This window comes from Dama dama, chromosome 28 (assembly GCF_033118175.1).
Source record: "Dama dama isolate Ldn47 chromosome 28, ASM3311817v1, whole genome shotgun sequence".
NCBI lineage: Eukaryota > Metazoa > Chordata > Mammalia > Artiodactyla > Cervidae > Dama > Dama dama.
In genome coordinates, this window is record NC_083708.1 from 43712294 (window position 1) to 43731434 (window position 19141).

General features: G+C 35.8%; 2 protein-coding genes across 3 annotated transcripts in view; both read right to left on the minus strand.

The window, feature by feature from the left end:
* LIN28B (lin-28 homolog B) overlaps positions 1-19141 on the minus strand; it is a 120149-nt gene that overhangs the window by 19239 nt on the left and 81769 nt on the right. The gene's annotated exons all lie outside the window — the stretch shown is intronic.
* LOC133048002 (large ribosomal subunit protein uL1-like) lies at positions 5759-6441 on the minus strand. The gene has a single exon (XM_061131518.1). It carries the CDS (start codon positions 6410-6412, stop codon positions 5759-5761), a length of 654 nt encoding a protein of 217 aa, XP_060987501.1. The 5' UTR covers positions 6413-6441.

Here is a 19141-nt window from a genome sequence, read left to right on the forward strand (position 1 = left end):
GGCAAATTTATTTGGTTTGCTGCAGATGCCAAACATTTTTTCTTGTATATAGATAGATGATGAAAATTATAAAGACATTAATCTGTGTATACTGCAGTTTTATGTACGGCAAATTGGCTTACTATTTGCATATTCTAGAAACTATTTTTTTCATCTAGCTCTTAGGATACTGTCATAAAGGCTTTCTTTCTACCATTCTGACATTATTTTCCTAACTTAATTCTCAGTATCTTCTTGGATTCACCAAGATCTAAATGTATGCTTATCTATTATCATCTCTCCTTTGAACAACTGATCCATTTCCTTAAGCAATTTTATTTATGCTGATCACTCACAAATTATTTCCACTTTGATGTCTTTCTGTAATCTCAAACTCAATTCATCTCTTCAAGGCCATTTGACCCCTTGTTTCCAGATGTCTTCCAATATTGATTAATTTTCCTGTTAGTTCCTTCATTTATCACTGCATTTCATAGTGTCTAGTATCATATTAGTTGGTTGCCTCAAAGAAGGAAAAGGTATTATCAAAATCTACACTAACTTTTTGTCCTTTAGAAGCAAAATGGAAACATAAAGCTTACTCTGGGGTCAACTTTCCTTAACTTATAAACAGTCTTCTCAAGTACCTTGCCCATTTGGGGATAGATTTCTGGTCTTCCATCTTGATGTCATACCAAAGACTGGTTATTCTAAGTGATATTCCAGGTACATCTATCAACCCACCTGGTCCACTCAATTACCAACCAGCGATGACCATGTTAGTATTATCTTAAATATTATAAGTGAAATAAAAACTTTTTAAGTTAGTCACCCTGTATTATTTTTAATAGCATGATAAAAAACTAACAGTGAAAAGGAAAATTACTACGGGCTGCTGGAACCTGAAGGTCGGAAGAGAGAATTTAGTACCAAAAGGGCATCATTATGAAAGTGAGTGAGGTATAGAGTAACTAATGTCAAAAAAAAAAGAAAGAAATAAAGGCATGCATTCCCACCTACTTTACTTTCTGTACTGTCGTTACATGTAGTCTGCAGAGTATCACAATACTGCAGAGGAAGAGGCACCTACTAGGCTGTCAGATAACCGGAGGCAGCAGCCTCATCTCCTGGGCAAAAACTACCAACTCAGCTCAATTTCTTCATCTTTTGACAAGTCTTTTAGACTTCTGACTAAGCTTCAGTAAAAACTACATAAGGAGTTTGCAGAGACTTCCCTGGTGGTCCAGTGGTTAAGAATCCACCTTCCAATGCAGGGGATTCAGGTTCGATCCCTGGTTGGGGAACTAAGATCCTATATGCTGGGGGGTGACTAAGCGTGTGTGCCAGAATGAAAGATCCCATGTGCTGCAACTAAGACCCATTGCAGCAAAATAAATCAGTAATTTTTAAAAAGGAGTTTCCAAAGAAGTTGTAATGGAAGAACTAAAAGTTATCTGTCAGCTGACATGCATTCTGGAGGTACTGCTATTCTGAAACTTGAGGAGGTGCTAAGGTTGAAGTCATCGATTTGGCAGACACCATTGAAAGGACAGATGGTAGTTTAAACTATAGGACAGAGGTCAACCAGCAAAATGTGAAGAGTGAGAACAGATCTGCAGACAAAGTTTTCAGAGATACTTCTATTTATAATTTTCAGGTGGAAGAACCAGGGAAGTGTCTAAGAAGAAACTGTTAAAGGGGTAGCAGTGTTGACTGAAAAAAACTGTACAACCTAAAACTTCAGAGTTATGTGCAATTTTTTTTCTGTTGATAGCAGGAAGGCAAGAAAAGAAGGGTTTCCCCAGTTAAAAATGAAAATAGTTTTGCAGTGGAGAAAGTGGCTAATAAAATGAGGTATTAAAATAATAGGTTGATGGATTTAGCAATCAGGCAATAGTGAGAAGCCTCAGATAGAATACACAATAAAAATAAAAGAATTAAGGATCTAAAATTGAACTGCAGTGCCAGTATCAAACTTAACTTCCTGAGAGTCAAACATGTATATATCTTAGGAAGTAGAAGTCTGTCAGAGAGTGGAGAAAAAGCCCTTTCCAAAGCTGTACACAGTTTTTTGGAAAATCACCAGAATCTAATAGAAAAGCAGGGGAAAAAAAAGAAAGAAAACACAATCATACACAAACAGGAAATTCACAAAAAGAGAAAGAAAAATGACATAAAACCTTTTAAATACGCTAGCAATAATAAAATTTTTTGAATCAACCATACCAAAAACCCCATAACGAATTATATTCCCCTCAAAGTAAAGCATATAAAAATACTCTGACCATACCACCAAAAATGACTAAAAATACTGGACAAAATATTTTTAAAACATATTTTGAGATGCATTACTGATCAGGCAAGAAAATAAGGAATGCTTAGAAGTCAAAAAGGAAGTGAAAACAGGAAACCAGGGCAGTAAGTGGAGCACTGAAACACTCTCACCCTGGAGGCATCCACAGAACCCTGCCAACCTTAAGCTTTGACCTTGTACGGGGGATGATGAAGCAGAGGGCCAGGAAACAAACTCCAGGATCTGCCCGGAAGTTGGGCCTGTCAGAGGAGATCCTGTCCCAAGAGCCGGAACCCCCTCAAAACTAAACCCACAATGAAAAGATACAGGAAAAGTAAATTTGCCCTGAAGAAGGGGATGGCATGGAAACTTTTCCTATTCCCCAACATGATGCTGGGAGGAAGAGAAACACATCTCCCCTGAGAAGTGATAACCACAACCCAGACTGCAGCTCATTTGGAGATGTGGCATGAGCTGAGGATGTCTTATAAAATGGTTCCCAGTTGGTACAAACGTCTCCAGGCAAACACAAAAAATTCCCGGGAAAAAATGCATTTTTCAAGCCAGGAGCCAAAGAATTCCTATAGGTAAAAGTCCAAGAAATATGATTGGTTAAAAAAGTAATGAAAAACAAAAGGGAAATGGGGTACCATGAACCAGCCAGTAGAATCAGACCCAGACAGCTCAGATATTGCATTGGTTAGATTCAAACTGTAAAATAAATACATTCTGATATGTTTAAAGCAATGGTTTTTATCAGGCCCATATCTACTTTTTATAATAAATATTTTTGTAATGCCCCTATTCTTTTCATTAAAGAAATGTAATATAATCTACATACACATTATTTACCATATATTTATAAATACATATATGCAAAGTATAAAATATAGGAGAAAAAGAAATTAATAGTAAAGTAATATATATTTCAATAAAAAATGCAGTAATAAAACCACACTAGATGACATAGTAAAATTGTCAGTGAATGATACTTGTTTATGAAAAATAAATCTGAACTTAAGAGAAGTCATTCTGTACAAGGAAAGAAAAATGAGAAAAAAGAGGTACAGAGGAATACTAGAAAAAAATTAGTGTAAATATACTATACACAATGAGAAAGGGAATGACCGTAATTGAAGTAACATAACATATCAAGGCAAGTGTGAAAAAAATCAACATATAAAATATGAGAAAATAACACTCTTTAAATGAGCTACACCTTACTTATAATTGCAGTATCCCATTCCCCATACTGTAACATGGTAGACAATTGTGCTGAAGTACAGCAGAAAACATACATCTTTCAACTCTACCTCATAAATTCAAGACATAAATTCAGTGTCAAGTATATAAAAAGACCTTGGAAACCATGCCTTTTAACAGGTGACAAGAAATAGCTGATAAACTGGAAAATAAGATGATAATACAAGAGCTTATAGAAAAATTGTTTCTGGAGACAGTATCACAGTAGGTCTGATAACAACCTGCAACTCCCAAATAAATAATTTCTACGTGCAATTTTTAAATCTCTGTGTTACAGAAAACTTAAGATTATACAGATTCAGTAGGCTTCTGACCATGACAGACTCACTAGACTTGCTCTTCTTCAGTAAAAAACTAAACAACTGAAAAAGATATATGAAGTAACTGTTTACAGGCACTGGATGGGACAACAGGCAGTGAAAACCTGATGCTTTATGGAAAGGTAACATCCAGTGTAAGCATCATGTGTGATCTGGCTTCTCAAGTGGACTTGGGACTAAGAGTCAGAGAGACAGAACCCAGGCATAGCACAGTAATGTCAATGAGCAGAAGAATTAAGGATTTGAGTGAAAGGTTTACAAAGCAGTTGAAATTGTGGAACAGACCACTGGATAGAAGAAATCTATGCAAAAGAGCATCCCCTACCCCCATATACAGAGTGAGTCTACTAAGCACAGCAGAAGGAGGCTGTTATTTGGTGGAAATATAAGCAGATACCCAAGGTGCTTTAAGACAGGAGTTCCACACAGACAAAGTAGTAAGGCCACACTGGATTCTTAATCCAGTACCTTGGGCATTCAATTGAGATCCCAGTAACTAACACATTAGGAATAAGGAGCATACCCCAGAGGAAGGGCTGCATCCTAGGACTAAACACAAAACCAAAATAGACCTACACTAAGTTAGAATAAAAACAAGGCTGGCAGAATAAAAAAAAAAACTAACAGTAATTCAATTGCCCAGAAGAAAACTCAACATCTTCTGAAGCAGGTTAAAAACCCAGACTCCCTACAACTATCAGCAGCAACATTCTGCATTAAAAAAAAAAAAAAAAAAAAAAAAAATTACTACACATATAAAGAAGCAGGGGGAAAAAAGGCAGACAAAAGACGCTGAAAAGACCCAAATGTTGGAAATAAAACAGCTCAACACAACTATGAGAAATATGTTCAACAACATAAAGGGAAAGAAAGACATGCTGAATTTTAAAAAAAATGGGGGATCTTGGCAAGAAGATAAACAAAATAAACTGACTGGAAATTCTAGAACTGAAAACTGTAGCTAGAACAAAAATTGCACTGACTGGAAATTTCAGAAAAAGAATCAGTGACTTGAAAAACAGACAGCAAAATAACATGAACTGGATTTCAGATAAAATCAAGGACCGAAAAATATGAACAGAGCCTCTGTGACATGTGAGATAACATGAAATAGTATGTTATATATGTAAGCTGTCCCGGAAAAAAAGGAGAGACTGGAGCAGGAAAAAAAAATACTTGAAGAAATAACGGCTAAACATTTCCTAAATTTTATGAAAAACACCTTGGATCAAAAGATTAAAAATGCTCAAGAGAACCCCAAACATGATAAATGCAAAGAAAACATACCTTTCCACATGATACTTACTACTAAAAATCCAAATATAGAGGCAAGGGGAACAAAAGGACATATTTCACACCATGGAACAAAGAAATGAATGACATTTAATGCCTTTTCAGAACTAACGGAGGCCAGATAACAAACATCTTCAAAGTAGTAAGATAAAAAATATACACTTTCAATTGAATATTTTGAATCTATTAAAAATATCCTTCACAATTGAGGATAAAATAAAGATACCTGAGAGAACTTGTGGCCAGCAGACCTCCATAAGAAGAAATGCTAAAAAAAAAAGGAAAAAATTTCTTCAGGCTCAAGGGAAATGCTACCACATGAAAATTTCGATCTATACAAAGAAATGAAGGGAAATGGAAATGGGCAGTGTGTACATAAACATAAAATGCTATTTTCTACTCTCACTTATTTCTAACATAAATATCAATTTAAAGCAAATGTAATAACACTAAATTGTGGAATTTACAAGTTATATTAAAGTAAATATATGACATAATAGGACAAAGAATGACCTAATAGCACAAACGGTGACATAGGAGTGAATGAAATTACCCTTTCCTTTTTTTTTTTTTTTTTTTGATGGTTTAGTATGGTTTATTAAGCTGTGCCTTAGCACAGACCCTGGGGCTTGCCCATGGTGCTGTTAATGTACAAGGCCCTGACGTTCTGCCAATTTTTCTTGAGCAATGACACCAGGAAGTTGACAGCTAAGTGGATGTTGTACACAAGCTCATCATCTGTCATCTTCACGTGGCCAGCAGCCACTGCCAGACACAGCGCCTTCTTCATCTGGAACTTGATCGTGGACTTCACTTCATCAACTTCGGCCACGATGTTCTCATTGTGGGTCAGCAAGGAAGGGAACTTGCCAGCCTCGTTCAGGCCTGGGCCCAGGATTCGGGGGATCTGCTTGATCAGAGACTCTGAAGCCAAAAAGGCATTGTATTTCTTGGCCAGCTTCTTGACCAGTTTCTTATTCTTGTTGAGTTTCTTCAGCGCCTCAATGTCCATGTGGGGGATATCCACAGCCTTGGCCTCATCACAGTGCTGCTGGTCCCCCAAGACACACACGGAGAACTTGGGGCAGGGAGTGGACTTAAGCCTGATGGTGCCCGAGAAGCGTTTGTCCTTCTGAGGGTCATAGTTCTTCAGGCTGATCTGAAGCTCCAGAGTCTCCAAAAACTTCCTGCGCTTGCGCTGGTTCCCGTGCAGGACTTCCCGCACCGCCTCGTAGAGGGTGTCGCGGGAGACTTTGCTGCTCATGGTTCCCTACACCGCGATAACCGGAAAAGAGGGAATTACCCTTTTCTAAGTGCTTACATTTTACAGCACATTAAACAATATAAAGCAAAAAAAAAAAAAAAAAAAGACAGGGAAAGAATAAAGAGGAAAACAGCAAACAAATAGCGAAGTTGTAGACTTACATCTAACTATATCAATAATTAAATACAAACAGTCTCAGTTCTCCAAATAAAAAGCAGATTGTCAGGTTTGATTTAAAAAAAAGTTTTTAAAATCAGTTTTTATTTTAAAAAATCTGGTTCTGTGTCCTTGGGGCTCTCTATTATACCTTCTATCTATTAAAGAAGTTGAATTAGTAGTAAAAAAATTTTTAACAAGTCTGGTAGTTTTACTGGTGAATTCTATCAAACATTTAAAGAAAAAAATTTTAAATTATACAATGTTACAAAATCTTTTTCATTATAAGGAGGGAAATTGTTTATAAAATCTATATAATCCTAATACCAAAGCCTCACAAATACATTATAAGAAAATAAAATTATATACCCATGTCCTTCATGAATACACAAATTATTAACAAAATATTAGCAAAAAGAATCCAGTAATATAAAAAAGACTATGTATCATGACCAACTGAGGTTTATCCCAGAAATACATTATCTGTTGGTACTATCATTGAAAAGTCAATTAATTGACTTAAAAGTCATGTTAATAAAGGAGATAAAAACAGCTGATCATTTCAGTACATGCACAGAAAAGCACTTGAGAAAATCCAACATTCATTCCCAATTAAAGATTTTCAGAAATTAGAAAGAGAAGCAAACTTCCTCAAGCTAGCAAAGGATTATCACAAAATAATTAACTGAACACTTTCCTCCAAAGAATGAGAAGGTAATAATGATGTCCATCACTCCTAAGAAAAAAAAAAAAAAATCAAAAATAAAACCAAGAAAAAGGAAAGAAATAAAAGGCATAAAGATGGGAAAATAGTTATCTTCATTGTAGACAATATGACTGTTAACACATAAAATCCTAAGGAAATCTACAAAAGATAACAGAATTAATAGATAAATACAGTACTTAAGAAATCAATTATGTTGTTATATACTAGCAGCAAACTGTAAACAAAATTTAAGGAAAGCATATATAATGGCACCCAAATACATAAAATACTCAAGAAAAAATTTAACAAAAGATATGGAAGGCTTTTAATACTAAAAACTGTAAAACATTCCTAAGAGACATAAAAGAAAGCTTAAATGGTTATACAGATGAATGATTCCAAAAACTCATAATGGTTAAGACATAAATTCTCACTGAATTCATCTATAGATTAAATGTAATCCCAACCAAATTTTCAGTTTATAAGTTTATTTGTAATTTCTATAAAATGCAGAGGACCTTAAATATCCAAGGCAATTTTCAAAAAGATAAACAAGGTTGAAGGACTGATACCACTTGATTTCAAGAGTTACTGTAAAGATACAGTTTTTCCAACCCAAGGACTAAATCCGCATCACCTGGGTATCCTGCATTGTAGGCAGATTTTTTACCCACTGAGCCACCTGGGAAGCCCAAATATACAGTAGGGTTCATCCATCTCAGCACTGTAACAATAAGCCAGAAAATTCTTATTGTGGGGGCTGTCCTATGTACCCTAAGATTTTTATCAGTGTCCCTAGCCTCTAAGCACTAGATGCCAGGAGCAACTCGCCTCCTCAATTGTTAACAACCAAACATGTCTCCAGGCATTGCCAAATATCCCTGCCAGGGCAAAATCAACCCCAACTCTCCTACAATAAACAAGACAGGGTGATACTGGCACTAGGATGGACAACTAGCTTAGTATAAAAGAAAAGAATCCATAAACATGCTACTTTTGTGCAGCCAGTTGATTTTCAACAAAAATTGAAGTTAAATCAATGAAACAAAGAAAGTCTTTATCAAGAAGACAATACTAAAATGTAGGTAGGACAATGTGTGGGTCCCCTGAGACTGTCACACACACTGAAATCATCTAACATTCCTACACAATAGCTAACTATCTCTTCCCGTTACTATCCAAAGTGGAGGAGATAATAAAAAAACCCTTTCCCATCACCGACTACAATTTGTAGAGAAAATAACCAAATCTTCCCCACAAATTTCCAAACATCTTCTGTGTGATAAAACTGTGCTCAGAAAGAACCTCTGATCTACAGAAATAACAAAGGACTGAAAACATGATCATGAGCAAAACGCAAACAGATTCAAAAAATAAACAGAATACCTAGAAATTTTTGAATATGTAACTGGAACTAAAAACTAAATGGATGTTTTAAAAAGTAGATCAGAAACAGCTGAAGAGAACATTAAGGACTTCTGCTTCCAGCAACATGACCAACCAGGTTCTCTAAACAATGCACAGATTTAAAAAAACATATATACTGGGCTTGCAGAAAATAAAGGTAACAGCCTCCGCAAATAAAAAGGTAAAGTTAGAGCAAGGAGCAGTAAGCTGTAAGAAAGCTGGAAATGCAGCGCTTCCCTAAGGATGAATAATATTAGCACTGTAATAGGTGACTAGACTGAGTCATAGGCCCTGCAGCACCTAACTGTCTTCTATACCAAGGCAAAGATTTTTGAAATTAGCTGTTACTGATCAAGGCTATGGAAAGCCATAGTTCCAGGCAGAAGCAAACACAATTCCTTCTAGAAGAAAGTTTTCTCACTTTAAGCCTGTACTATTTCCATAGATTATAATCAAACACATATGCCCTTATAATCAAAGATGATGAGACACAAGGAAATAAATCACCATGAGGTAAGGGCCAGTAGCAACAACAAACCACCAAGTTAGATTTTTAAAATACTTAAATTGTAAAGAACAGCTGCTAAAATAGCTAGAGACAAAGTTTATAAAGAAATAAAAGATGAAGGTATAAAAAAGAATAATCAACAAGAGACTAGCAAAAATAACCAGGTATATTTGAAAATATAAAGTTCAATAGAACTGTTAGATAGCAAATCAATACTACTGACATTTCAACCTTAGTGGAGTTAAAAAACAGCACTTAGACACAGCTTAAGGTTAGATTAGTAAACTGGAAAATAAATATGAGGAAATTGCATGGAATACAGCATAGACAGCTAAGATTAAAAATTTAAAAGAGAGTTTAAGAGATATTGAGAAAAGAGTAAGAATGTCTAAAGTCCATCATAAACATGTGTAAGGAAGAGAAAGAGAGCATAGAGAAAATAAAAGAAAGCAATATTTGAAGAAATAATGGTTGAAAATTTTCCAGAAGGGATGAAAAACTTGGAATATACAGGTTAAGGGACTATTACTTATACTAACCAAGACAAAGAGAAATGAATCTACGTCTATACATAATACACTGAAACTGTAAAAACCTCGGACAAAAAGATTTCACAAACAGCTAGACAGAAAAATCATCTGCAAAGAAACAGCAACTACAATGATGGCAGATATCTTAACTACATTAATGGAAACCAAGAATCAGTATCATAATATTTTATAATGCTGACAGAAAATATCTGTTAGTTAGAAATGCATACCCTGTGAAACTAGTTTTTAGGAATCAGAGTAAAATAAGGATATACTGAGATAAAAACAATAGAGTTTACTACAAACAGGTGTACTTATGAAAAATTCTAAAAGATATATATTGTGAAAAATTATCCCAGAAGGAAAGTCAGAGATGTAAAAAAAAAAAAAATGAGTATACAATTCATTAAGCATGTATGTAACAATGACTGATAAAATATAAAAATTATAATAATATCAATTATTTATAAAGTTAAAAAATAAAAATTGAAACACAACCTAAAGGTTTGCAGGCAATTCCGAGGCTTTACTCTAGTATTATTGTTTGATGAAAAGGAATCAAAAGCAGAAATACTACTAAAAATATTTAACAACTATTACATCATGGATACTAGTCAATCAGAATGATCAATAAAATAAACAGTATGATGACTACACCAGTGCATTACTGATGAACATCAGCCTTAGTTAAGCTGTGGACTAACTTTAGACTTTGATAACTATGTTAAGCATGGTAGAATTGAGGGAATCATAAAAGACTAGAAATACATTGTGTAACTTCTATACAACTGAGAGGGAAAAGTGAAAGAAACAAAGAGTAAATGATTGAAACTTCAATCAACGAAAGGAGAAAGGAAAACAACATAAAAAAAAAAAATTCAGAGTGAACAGACAGCACAAAACCTATAGTAAAAATATATCAATAACAGCATTAAATGTGTACAGACTACATGTACAAGTTTAAATACTGATTGTTAGACTAGATTTAAAAATATAAAAATCAGATATGTTTATAAGGAACATATAAAACAAAATAATATAAATAGATTGAAAAGAAAGAGATGGAAGAAATTATATTAGATCTTATGTATCCCCTCCAACTGCAGATAGTGACTGCAGCAATGAAATTAAAAGACACCTGCTCCTTGGAAGAAAAGTTATGACCAACCTAGAGAGCATATTACAAAGCAGAGACATTACTTTGCCAACAAAGGTCCGTTTAATCAAAGCTATGGTTTTTCCAGTAGTCATGTATGGATATGAGAGTTGGACTAGAAAGAAAGGTGAGTGCCAAAGAACTGATGGTTTTGAATTGTGGTGCTGGAGAAGACGCTTGAGAATCCCTTGGACAGCAAGGAGATCTAACCAGTCCACACTAAAGGAAATCAGTTCTGAATATTCATCGGAAGGACTGATGCTGAAGTTGAAAACTCCAATATTTTGGCCACCTGATGTGAAGAACTGACTCATTTGAAAAGACCCTGAATGCTGGGAAAGATTGAAGGCAGGAGGAGAAGGGGACAATAGAGGATGAGATGGTTGGATGGCATCACCGACTCATTGGACATGAGTTTGAGTAAACTCCGGGAGTTGGTGATGGACAGGGAGGCCTGACGTGCTGCAGTCCATGGGGTTGCAAAGAGTCGGGGACACGACTTAGCAACTGAACCGAACTGAACTGATCCCCTTCAAGGGGCTTCCCCGATGGCTCAGTGGTAAAGAATTCACCTGCCAATGAAGGAGACATGGGTTCCATGCCTGGTCTGGGAGGATCCCCACATGCCACAGGGCAACTAAGCCCATGCACCTGTGCTCTAGAGCCTGTAAGGGCCAACTACTAAGCCCACGTGCCACAACTACTGAAGCCTGTGCTTCCAGGAACCCATGCTCTCCAACAAGAGAAGCCACCACAATGAGGTGCCCATGCAACTCAGCTTTAGAAAGTAGCCCCTGCTTGTTGCAACTAGAGAAAAAAGCATGCAGCATTGACGGCCCAGCAGAGTCAAAAATAAAAATAATAAATAAAATTACACACACACACACACACACACATACACATATATAGTGAAATGAAAGTGAAGTCACTCAGTCGTGTCCGACTCTTTGAGACCCCATGGACTGTAGCCCACCAGGCTCCTCCATCCATGGGATTCTCCAGGCAAGAATACTGGAGTGGGTTGTCATTTCCTTCTCCAGGGGATCTTCTGATCCAGGATCGAGCCCAGGTCTCCCGCATTGCAGGCAGACGCTCTAACCTCTGAGCCACCGTAGTCAAGGTTAAATAAAGTCTTAAGGATGATACTGTAATCCAAAATGACTAGTACCCTTCTAAGAAGAGGAAGAAACACCAGCATGTGAGGACACAGTGAAAAGGCACCATCTGCAAGTCAAGGACAGAGGCCTCAGGAGAAACCAAACCTGCCCTGATCTTTACACCTTGACCTTAAGACTTGCAGCCTCTAGAACTGTGAGAAATAACTTGCTATTTGAACCGCCCATCTCTGTATCTGATTATGGCAGTTTTAGCAGACTAGAACATCAGACAAATATTAACCAAAGAATGTTGATTTTATTGACATTTACAGTAAAAATATCTTACTCCTTGGAATAAGCTTGGAATAGCTTACTCCTTGGAAGGGAAGTTATGACCAACCTAGACAGCATGTTAAAAAGCAGAGACATTACTTTGTCAACAAAGGTCTGTCTAGTCAAGGCTATGGTTTTTCCAGTGGTCATGTATGGATGTGAGAGTTGGACTAGAAAGAAAGCCGAGTGCAGAAGAATTGATGCTTTTGAACTGTGGTGTTGGAGAAGACTCTTGAGAGTCCCTTGGACTGCAAGGAGATCCAACCAGTCCATCCTAAAGGAGATCAGTCCTGGGTGTTCATTGGAAGGACTGATATTGAAGCTGAAACTCCAATAATTCAGCCAACTGATGCGAAGAGCTGACTGATTGGAAAAGACCCTGATGCTGAGAAAGATTGAGGGCAGGAGGAGAAGGGGACGACAGAGGATGAGATGGCTGGATGGCATCACCGACTCAATGGACATGGGTTTGCGTGGACTCCAGGAGTTGGTGATGGACTGGGAGGCCCTCTGGCGTGCTGAGGTTCATGGGGTCGCAAAGAGTCGGACATGACTGAGCAACTGAACTGAACTGAACAGTAAAATATATTCTTAGGAATAGAGGATGATGCTACACAATGAAAAATAGTTCAATTTATAAATGTTTCTATACATACATACAAAAATGGACAAATATAGAGGGAAAAATACACAAATTTACCACTTAGATACTAATTATGTAAATCACCTGAAGAGGACATTTTGCAGTTATTTAGAGGAAATTTGAATATGGTATGGGTTTCACTTAAGATGAAAATGTGTAACAATGGAAAATAGGTTAATGACTAAAAATTATCAGGTTATGAAAGAACTATATATTTAGGCAAATATGGATACATATATATGTAGACAAACACCCACACACAGACATTGGAAATATTTACCAACCACTAGTTATATACCACACTAGATATACAATAAGAAATAAGGAATATCAGATCCTATTCTCATGGATTTTATACATCAAACTCAGATTGTAGGTCTCATGGCCTTCTGATCTTTCCATGACACACGCTTCTCTGAAACTTTTAAAAAAGTCCTTTGAGAAAACTAAACACAAAGCTAGAACAAAATATTCTTTAAGAATTCAATTATAACTAGGTGTCCCCTGATTATCTATTTCTTAAAAATTGAGTTATAATTTACATACAACATTACAGTAGTTTCAGGTGTATAACATAATGATTCAACATTTTATATATTGTGAAATGACAACCACAAAAGGCTAGTTAATATCTATTAGAGTTACAAAATATTTTTCCTGTGATGAGAATTTTAAGATTTACTCTTGTAACAACTTCCTATTATAAGTGCATTTTTTTTTTCATTTAGATATACCTACTTACCCTAGATGAGTCCTACATACCTTTTACATTATTTGTAAAACACAGCTTTACATTTTATACTATGTATTGAATTTCCTAATAAAACAAAGTGGTTAATCAACATTTCTCAGATATTTTGGTGATCTATATCTGACTTAAGAAACAAATTTTTAAAAAATTAATGAGGCCTATAATTGACCTGATAATATAAAAACAGTGATTTTAAAACATTAGAATCCACTTAGTATTGATCAAAATTATAACTATAAAAAAATGCCAAATAGAAGGAAAACAGTTCACGAATGGAAAGAATATAGAAGCTTCAGATTTTTTAAACAGCAGTATTAGATAGCAAGGACATTGTATACTGACCATTTCGAGGCATGTGGTGAAGTTTATAGATCTGAGTTCTGGCCAGGTTTTGCTTAACATCCAACCAACTGGACTTTTGAAAAGGAGCCTGGCCATGCACGACAAGACTTCAGACTTCCTTCCTGAGCCAAAAAATGAGTGATTTTTAAAAAGCATGGCTCAAGTGTTTGCCCCTGGGTCAGGAAGACCCCCTGGAGAAGGAAATGGCAACCCACTCCAGTATTCTTGCCCAGAAAATTCCATGGGCAGAGGAGCCTGGCAGGCTACCAGTCCATGGGGCCACAAACAGTTGGACATGACTGAGCATACAAGTGTTTGCAGACGTGATAACTTTTTAATTTTTTAAGAAAAAACAATTTAAAATGAGCGAGTAAAGGATCACTCAGTATTTAATTAAACAGATCTACCTATATAAAATATACCTAGAATAGACAAACAAATGAAGCCTTCAGTTACTACCATAATTTTCAGTCTGTGATGGGATTATTTATCTACTTTTCCTGTTTCTACTTTTAAACGTTTAACTGCTATACATAAGCATGTACCTATAGAATTATTGTTCCCTTTATTTAAAAAAGTCTGTTTATTTATTGGCTGTGTTGTGGCACATGGGATTTTATATCTTCGTTGCAGCATGCGAGCTTCTTGATTGCGGTATGTGGGATCTAGTTCCTTGATCAGGGATCAAAGCCAGGCCTTCTGCATTGGGAGTAGGGAGTCTTAGCCATGGGACCACAAGGAAGTCCCCTCCCTTCCGTCTTTAACATCTTTCTAATACACCAGAGATCCAAATTCACTTATTACATAGAGGTACATTATTTTGAACAAATAGAAAGATATTAAACTGTTGCTATTAAAGTAATATCCAATAACTGTATTAATACAATTCTTAGAGCGTGAAAAAAACAGATCAAGGTATATAAAGCAATAGTTTACAGCTATGATCAGACTTATGAGTCTGTTATGAAAATTTAAATTTCTATTTATAGTATTGTTCCTCAGATTTAGCAATTGTAAAGCTGGGATTCCTGTACCTCAGGAATGAATAAAATGACTTGAATTCCTATCAAAATACCAGTGGCATTCTCTTGGTAGTGACAGGAAGACCTGACAAAGAGATTTAAAGTTCATCCAAGAGCTACAAGAATATTTTAGAACAGTAATAAAGGAGATTTGTTTTCTAGGTATTAAAAGGTATTAAAAATACAGAGAAATAAAGACAACTGGTTGAAGAAAAATCAAGACAAACAATACAAAATTAGAGTCCTAAAACATACACACCAGAAATAATAATAGAAGAAATCATTATGTAACAAAAGAGACTTCATAAATTAATGGAAAGAGTTCAAACAAGAGATGCTGAGTATGGGGAAATTTAGAATGAAGCTTTATTTTAGGTAAATTTCCAAATCAAATTTTAGATGGATTTAAGAGTTAAAAGAAATAAACCAGAAAAAAAAATGTAGATCAGTATTTATCTGATATATGTAGATCAGTATTTATCTGATATATAGGAAACAAAGGCAGAAACAAAATGTAGGAACTCAACAAATGAAAGAGCAATAAAATTAGATATGCCAAAAATTACCAGAGATGAAGAAGTAGAATTATTATTTGTAGGTGAAAACATTTCATACATGGGAAACCATAAATACTTTGAAAAATTATTAAAATCAATTCTATTTAGAAAAAAAAATGATAAAAATAAAAGAAGGAAAAACTATCACTTTTAATAGTACCCAAACACATACACAATGATAATATAATCCAGGATAGATTTTAGACATGTTTACTTTTCTTTTATGCTAACAAAGTATTCATTTTCTCTATTTAGGTCCTGCATATTTCTTATTAAAATTTGTTGCTAAGTGTTTTCGTGTGTTGTTCCTTTGGTAAATTAAATATATTCTTCAGTAAGCAGAGAAAGATACAGTTTCTCTCCTCTGACCTCCATCCCCTCATCTCCCTATCTCCCTTAGCAGAAGGGCCATGTTTTCAGTCTACTGACAGCTCAGAAGAGCAGAAACTACACCTTTCACAGCTCAGAGATTTGCCTCTACACAAGAAATGCTAAAAGGCAGCTCTGGATTCTTGTTGAGAGAAGAAAAACCTGAGAAATAAATAATAGGGAGAAAAACATACGGACAACGTAATCTGTAGAAGAAACACATACCTTTAGAAAATGTGCCCACTGAAATTTCTCTGAAGAAAATTTTAACCTAAACCAGTTAGTTTAGAACAGGGGGGAAAAGTCTGTCTGGAACTAAAAGCATGATTTTAAATTTTAAACTTAAATAGAAAGTACCATGAAGGGAGCAAGTAACATGTCAGAACTCAATATTCTGGAAGTTCAAGAGGGACAATCTTACAACAAAAAGTAAGACAGGAGATGGAAATGGTAAGGAAAGAAGATAAGAAACTTTAAAGGCCAATTTTGGAACTAATGGTTGAATAAAAGGGCTTTAAAAAGAGAAAAAGGAAACAAGAAAAGAAATATGTGAACAAATTACAGTAGTAAATTTCTAAACACATAAAGAAAAGGATATTTAGCACAGGCAACCTTGTTTTTGCACTATGACTTTATCAGTGAAGGAAGTAGCATGTTTTACATAATGGCACAAGTCCCTAGTGTTGTTGAAGAACAGAAGCAAACACTTTGCAGACCTGCTTCTCTGGATAGCACTGTTTTATGGATATCATTTGTTTTTGCCTAACTCATCCAACATTTCTTTTCATAATAGCACTTTGGTTTTCTTTTGGAGACTTCTCTTTCCTCTACTTTAAATCCTTATGGTTCGGATGGGGCTCACCTCACTCCTCAACTCAAAGGTAGGCAAATGACTTCTATCTAATAAATTAGAGTCCCGTATTACAGGTTGGCCATAGACTCAATCCTGGGCTTCTGCTAGAACTGCTGTTAATTCTGTCCCTCCTGGCATGTGGATTGAGCACTTCAGTTCAGATGTGTCTAAAGCTATTCTAAGTCTTGGAATTATAAAATTAAGTTAATACCTTTCCTCTTTTCCTCCTTAAGGAGGAAACAGTGGTTTGCAAACTTCAGAGCACATCAAAATTACCTGGAGGGTTTGTTAAAAAACAAAAGACAGATTCCTGAGGTCCACATCCTGAGGTAAATCTTGATGAGGCCTGAGAATCTGCATTTCTAACAACATTTCCATGTAATGCTGGTACAGCGACCACTGCCTTTATGAGTTGGTTCGTATTACTTACACCAGAAAGGTTAGTAACCAACATATCTTCAGCCAGATGAAAAACAATGAAATAATCCTTTAAGCAAAAATGAAAGTGTCAGTCACTCAGGCGAGTCCCATGCTTTGCGACCCCATGGATTGTAGCTCACCAGGTTTCTCTCTCCATGGAATTCTCTAGGCAAGAATACCAGAGTGAGTAGCCATTCCCAACCCTAGGGGATCTTCTTGATCCAGGGATCAAGCCACAGTCTCTGGCATTGCAGGAAGATTCTTTACCCTCTAAACCACCAGAAAGCAAAATGAACACTAAAATGAAAATTTTAAGTCATCTAGAAAATAATTAGAAATTCATACCAAAAACTATGCAACACAGTGAAGCTTTTCTTAAAGGAATACTTAAGTGAAATCCTTATTGTTAATAAAAACAATGACTAAAAATAAGTTAAATACTCAGCTTCAGAAAATAGAAAAATACAATAAAATTAACAAAAGCTGAAGACTTTTTACTGTAAGATCTGAAAGTAAAGTAGAGAAAACCAACAAAAGCAGCAGAAACTATAAACAAGATAAAAGCTAATTCCTTGAAAAGGTAAACCTCAAGAAGCCTGAACAGGAAGAGAGAAAATAAAACTGTAAAATCCTAGAGATTATTAAATAATGCATAATGGAAGAGACTAAAATAATTAAGAGATTCTTATTGCAACTTCATGGCTATATATACTTGTGGCACTAGTGGTAAAAAATCGATCTGCCAATGCAGGAGATGCAAGTCGAGTTCAATCACTGGTCAGAAAGACCCCCTGTAGGAGGAAATGGCGCATCACTCCCTTATTCTTGCCTGGAAAACTCCGTGGGCAGGGGAGCCTGGTAAGCTACACTCCATGGGGGCACCAAAAGTCAGACGGGACTGAGCACATGAGAAAACATGAAGGAAGTAAATAATTCCCCAGCAAGATATACCAAATTTGACCAATAGGAAGCACAAACACCTAATAAAAAAGACTCTGAAAATTAAATTTTTTAAATGACAAAAGGCAAAGAAGGGGCTTAGATGTTTTGTAGCTCCGTTCTATAACCTTCTAAGCTGCAGGTTCCAAGTCATTTTGATCACACACACTTATCAGTAAAATATTTTTGAATTTCCATCCCAATATACATATATTGTTTGTATTCATAAAGTAGATGCATATCAAAGTTGCTCAGTTGTGTCCGACTCTTTGCAACCCCATGGACTATATAATCCATGGAACTCTCCAGGCCAGAATACTGTAGTGGGTAGCCTTTCCCTTCTCCAGGGGATCTTCCCAACCCAGGGATCGAACCCAGGTCTCCCGCATTGCAGGCGGATTCTTTACCAGCTGAGCCACAAGGGAAGCCCAAAGTAGATGCCTGCTACTATACATAATAAAACAAAAAATGAAGTAAATACAACAGTATCAAGACATATTCGTTTCATGTTTGAAGAAAATGAAACTATTATCTTGTCTATCTATTAGAGTGTAGATTTTCCAATTTGGAGACCAGTACTTTAGTTCTTGGGGCTTCCCTGACAGCTCAATGGTAAAGAATCCACCTGCCAATACAGGAGGACTGGGTTTGATCCCTGGGTAGGGAAGTTCCCCTGAAGAAGAAAATGGCAACCCACTCCAGTACTCTTGACTGGGAAATCCCATGGACAGAAGACTGGCAGGCTATAGTCCACAGGGTCACAAAAGAGTTGGACACAACTTAGTGATTAAACAATAACAACGTTAGTTCTTATGTATATTAAAATCCCTCACAACATAGAAATAGACAGAAACCTCCCTAAAACATGAAACAAAGTAATCTTAATAATAAAATATGATGAGGAAAACATATTTTAAAGCCCAAGTTCATGAAAACAAAT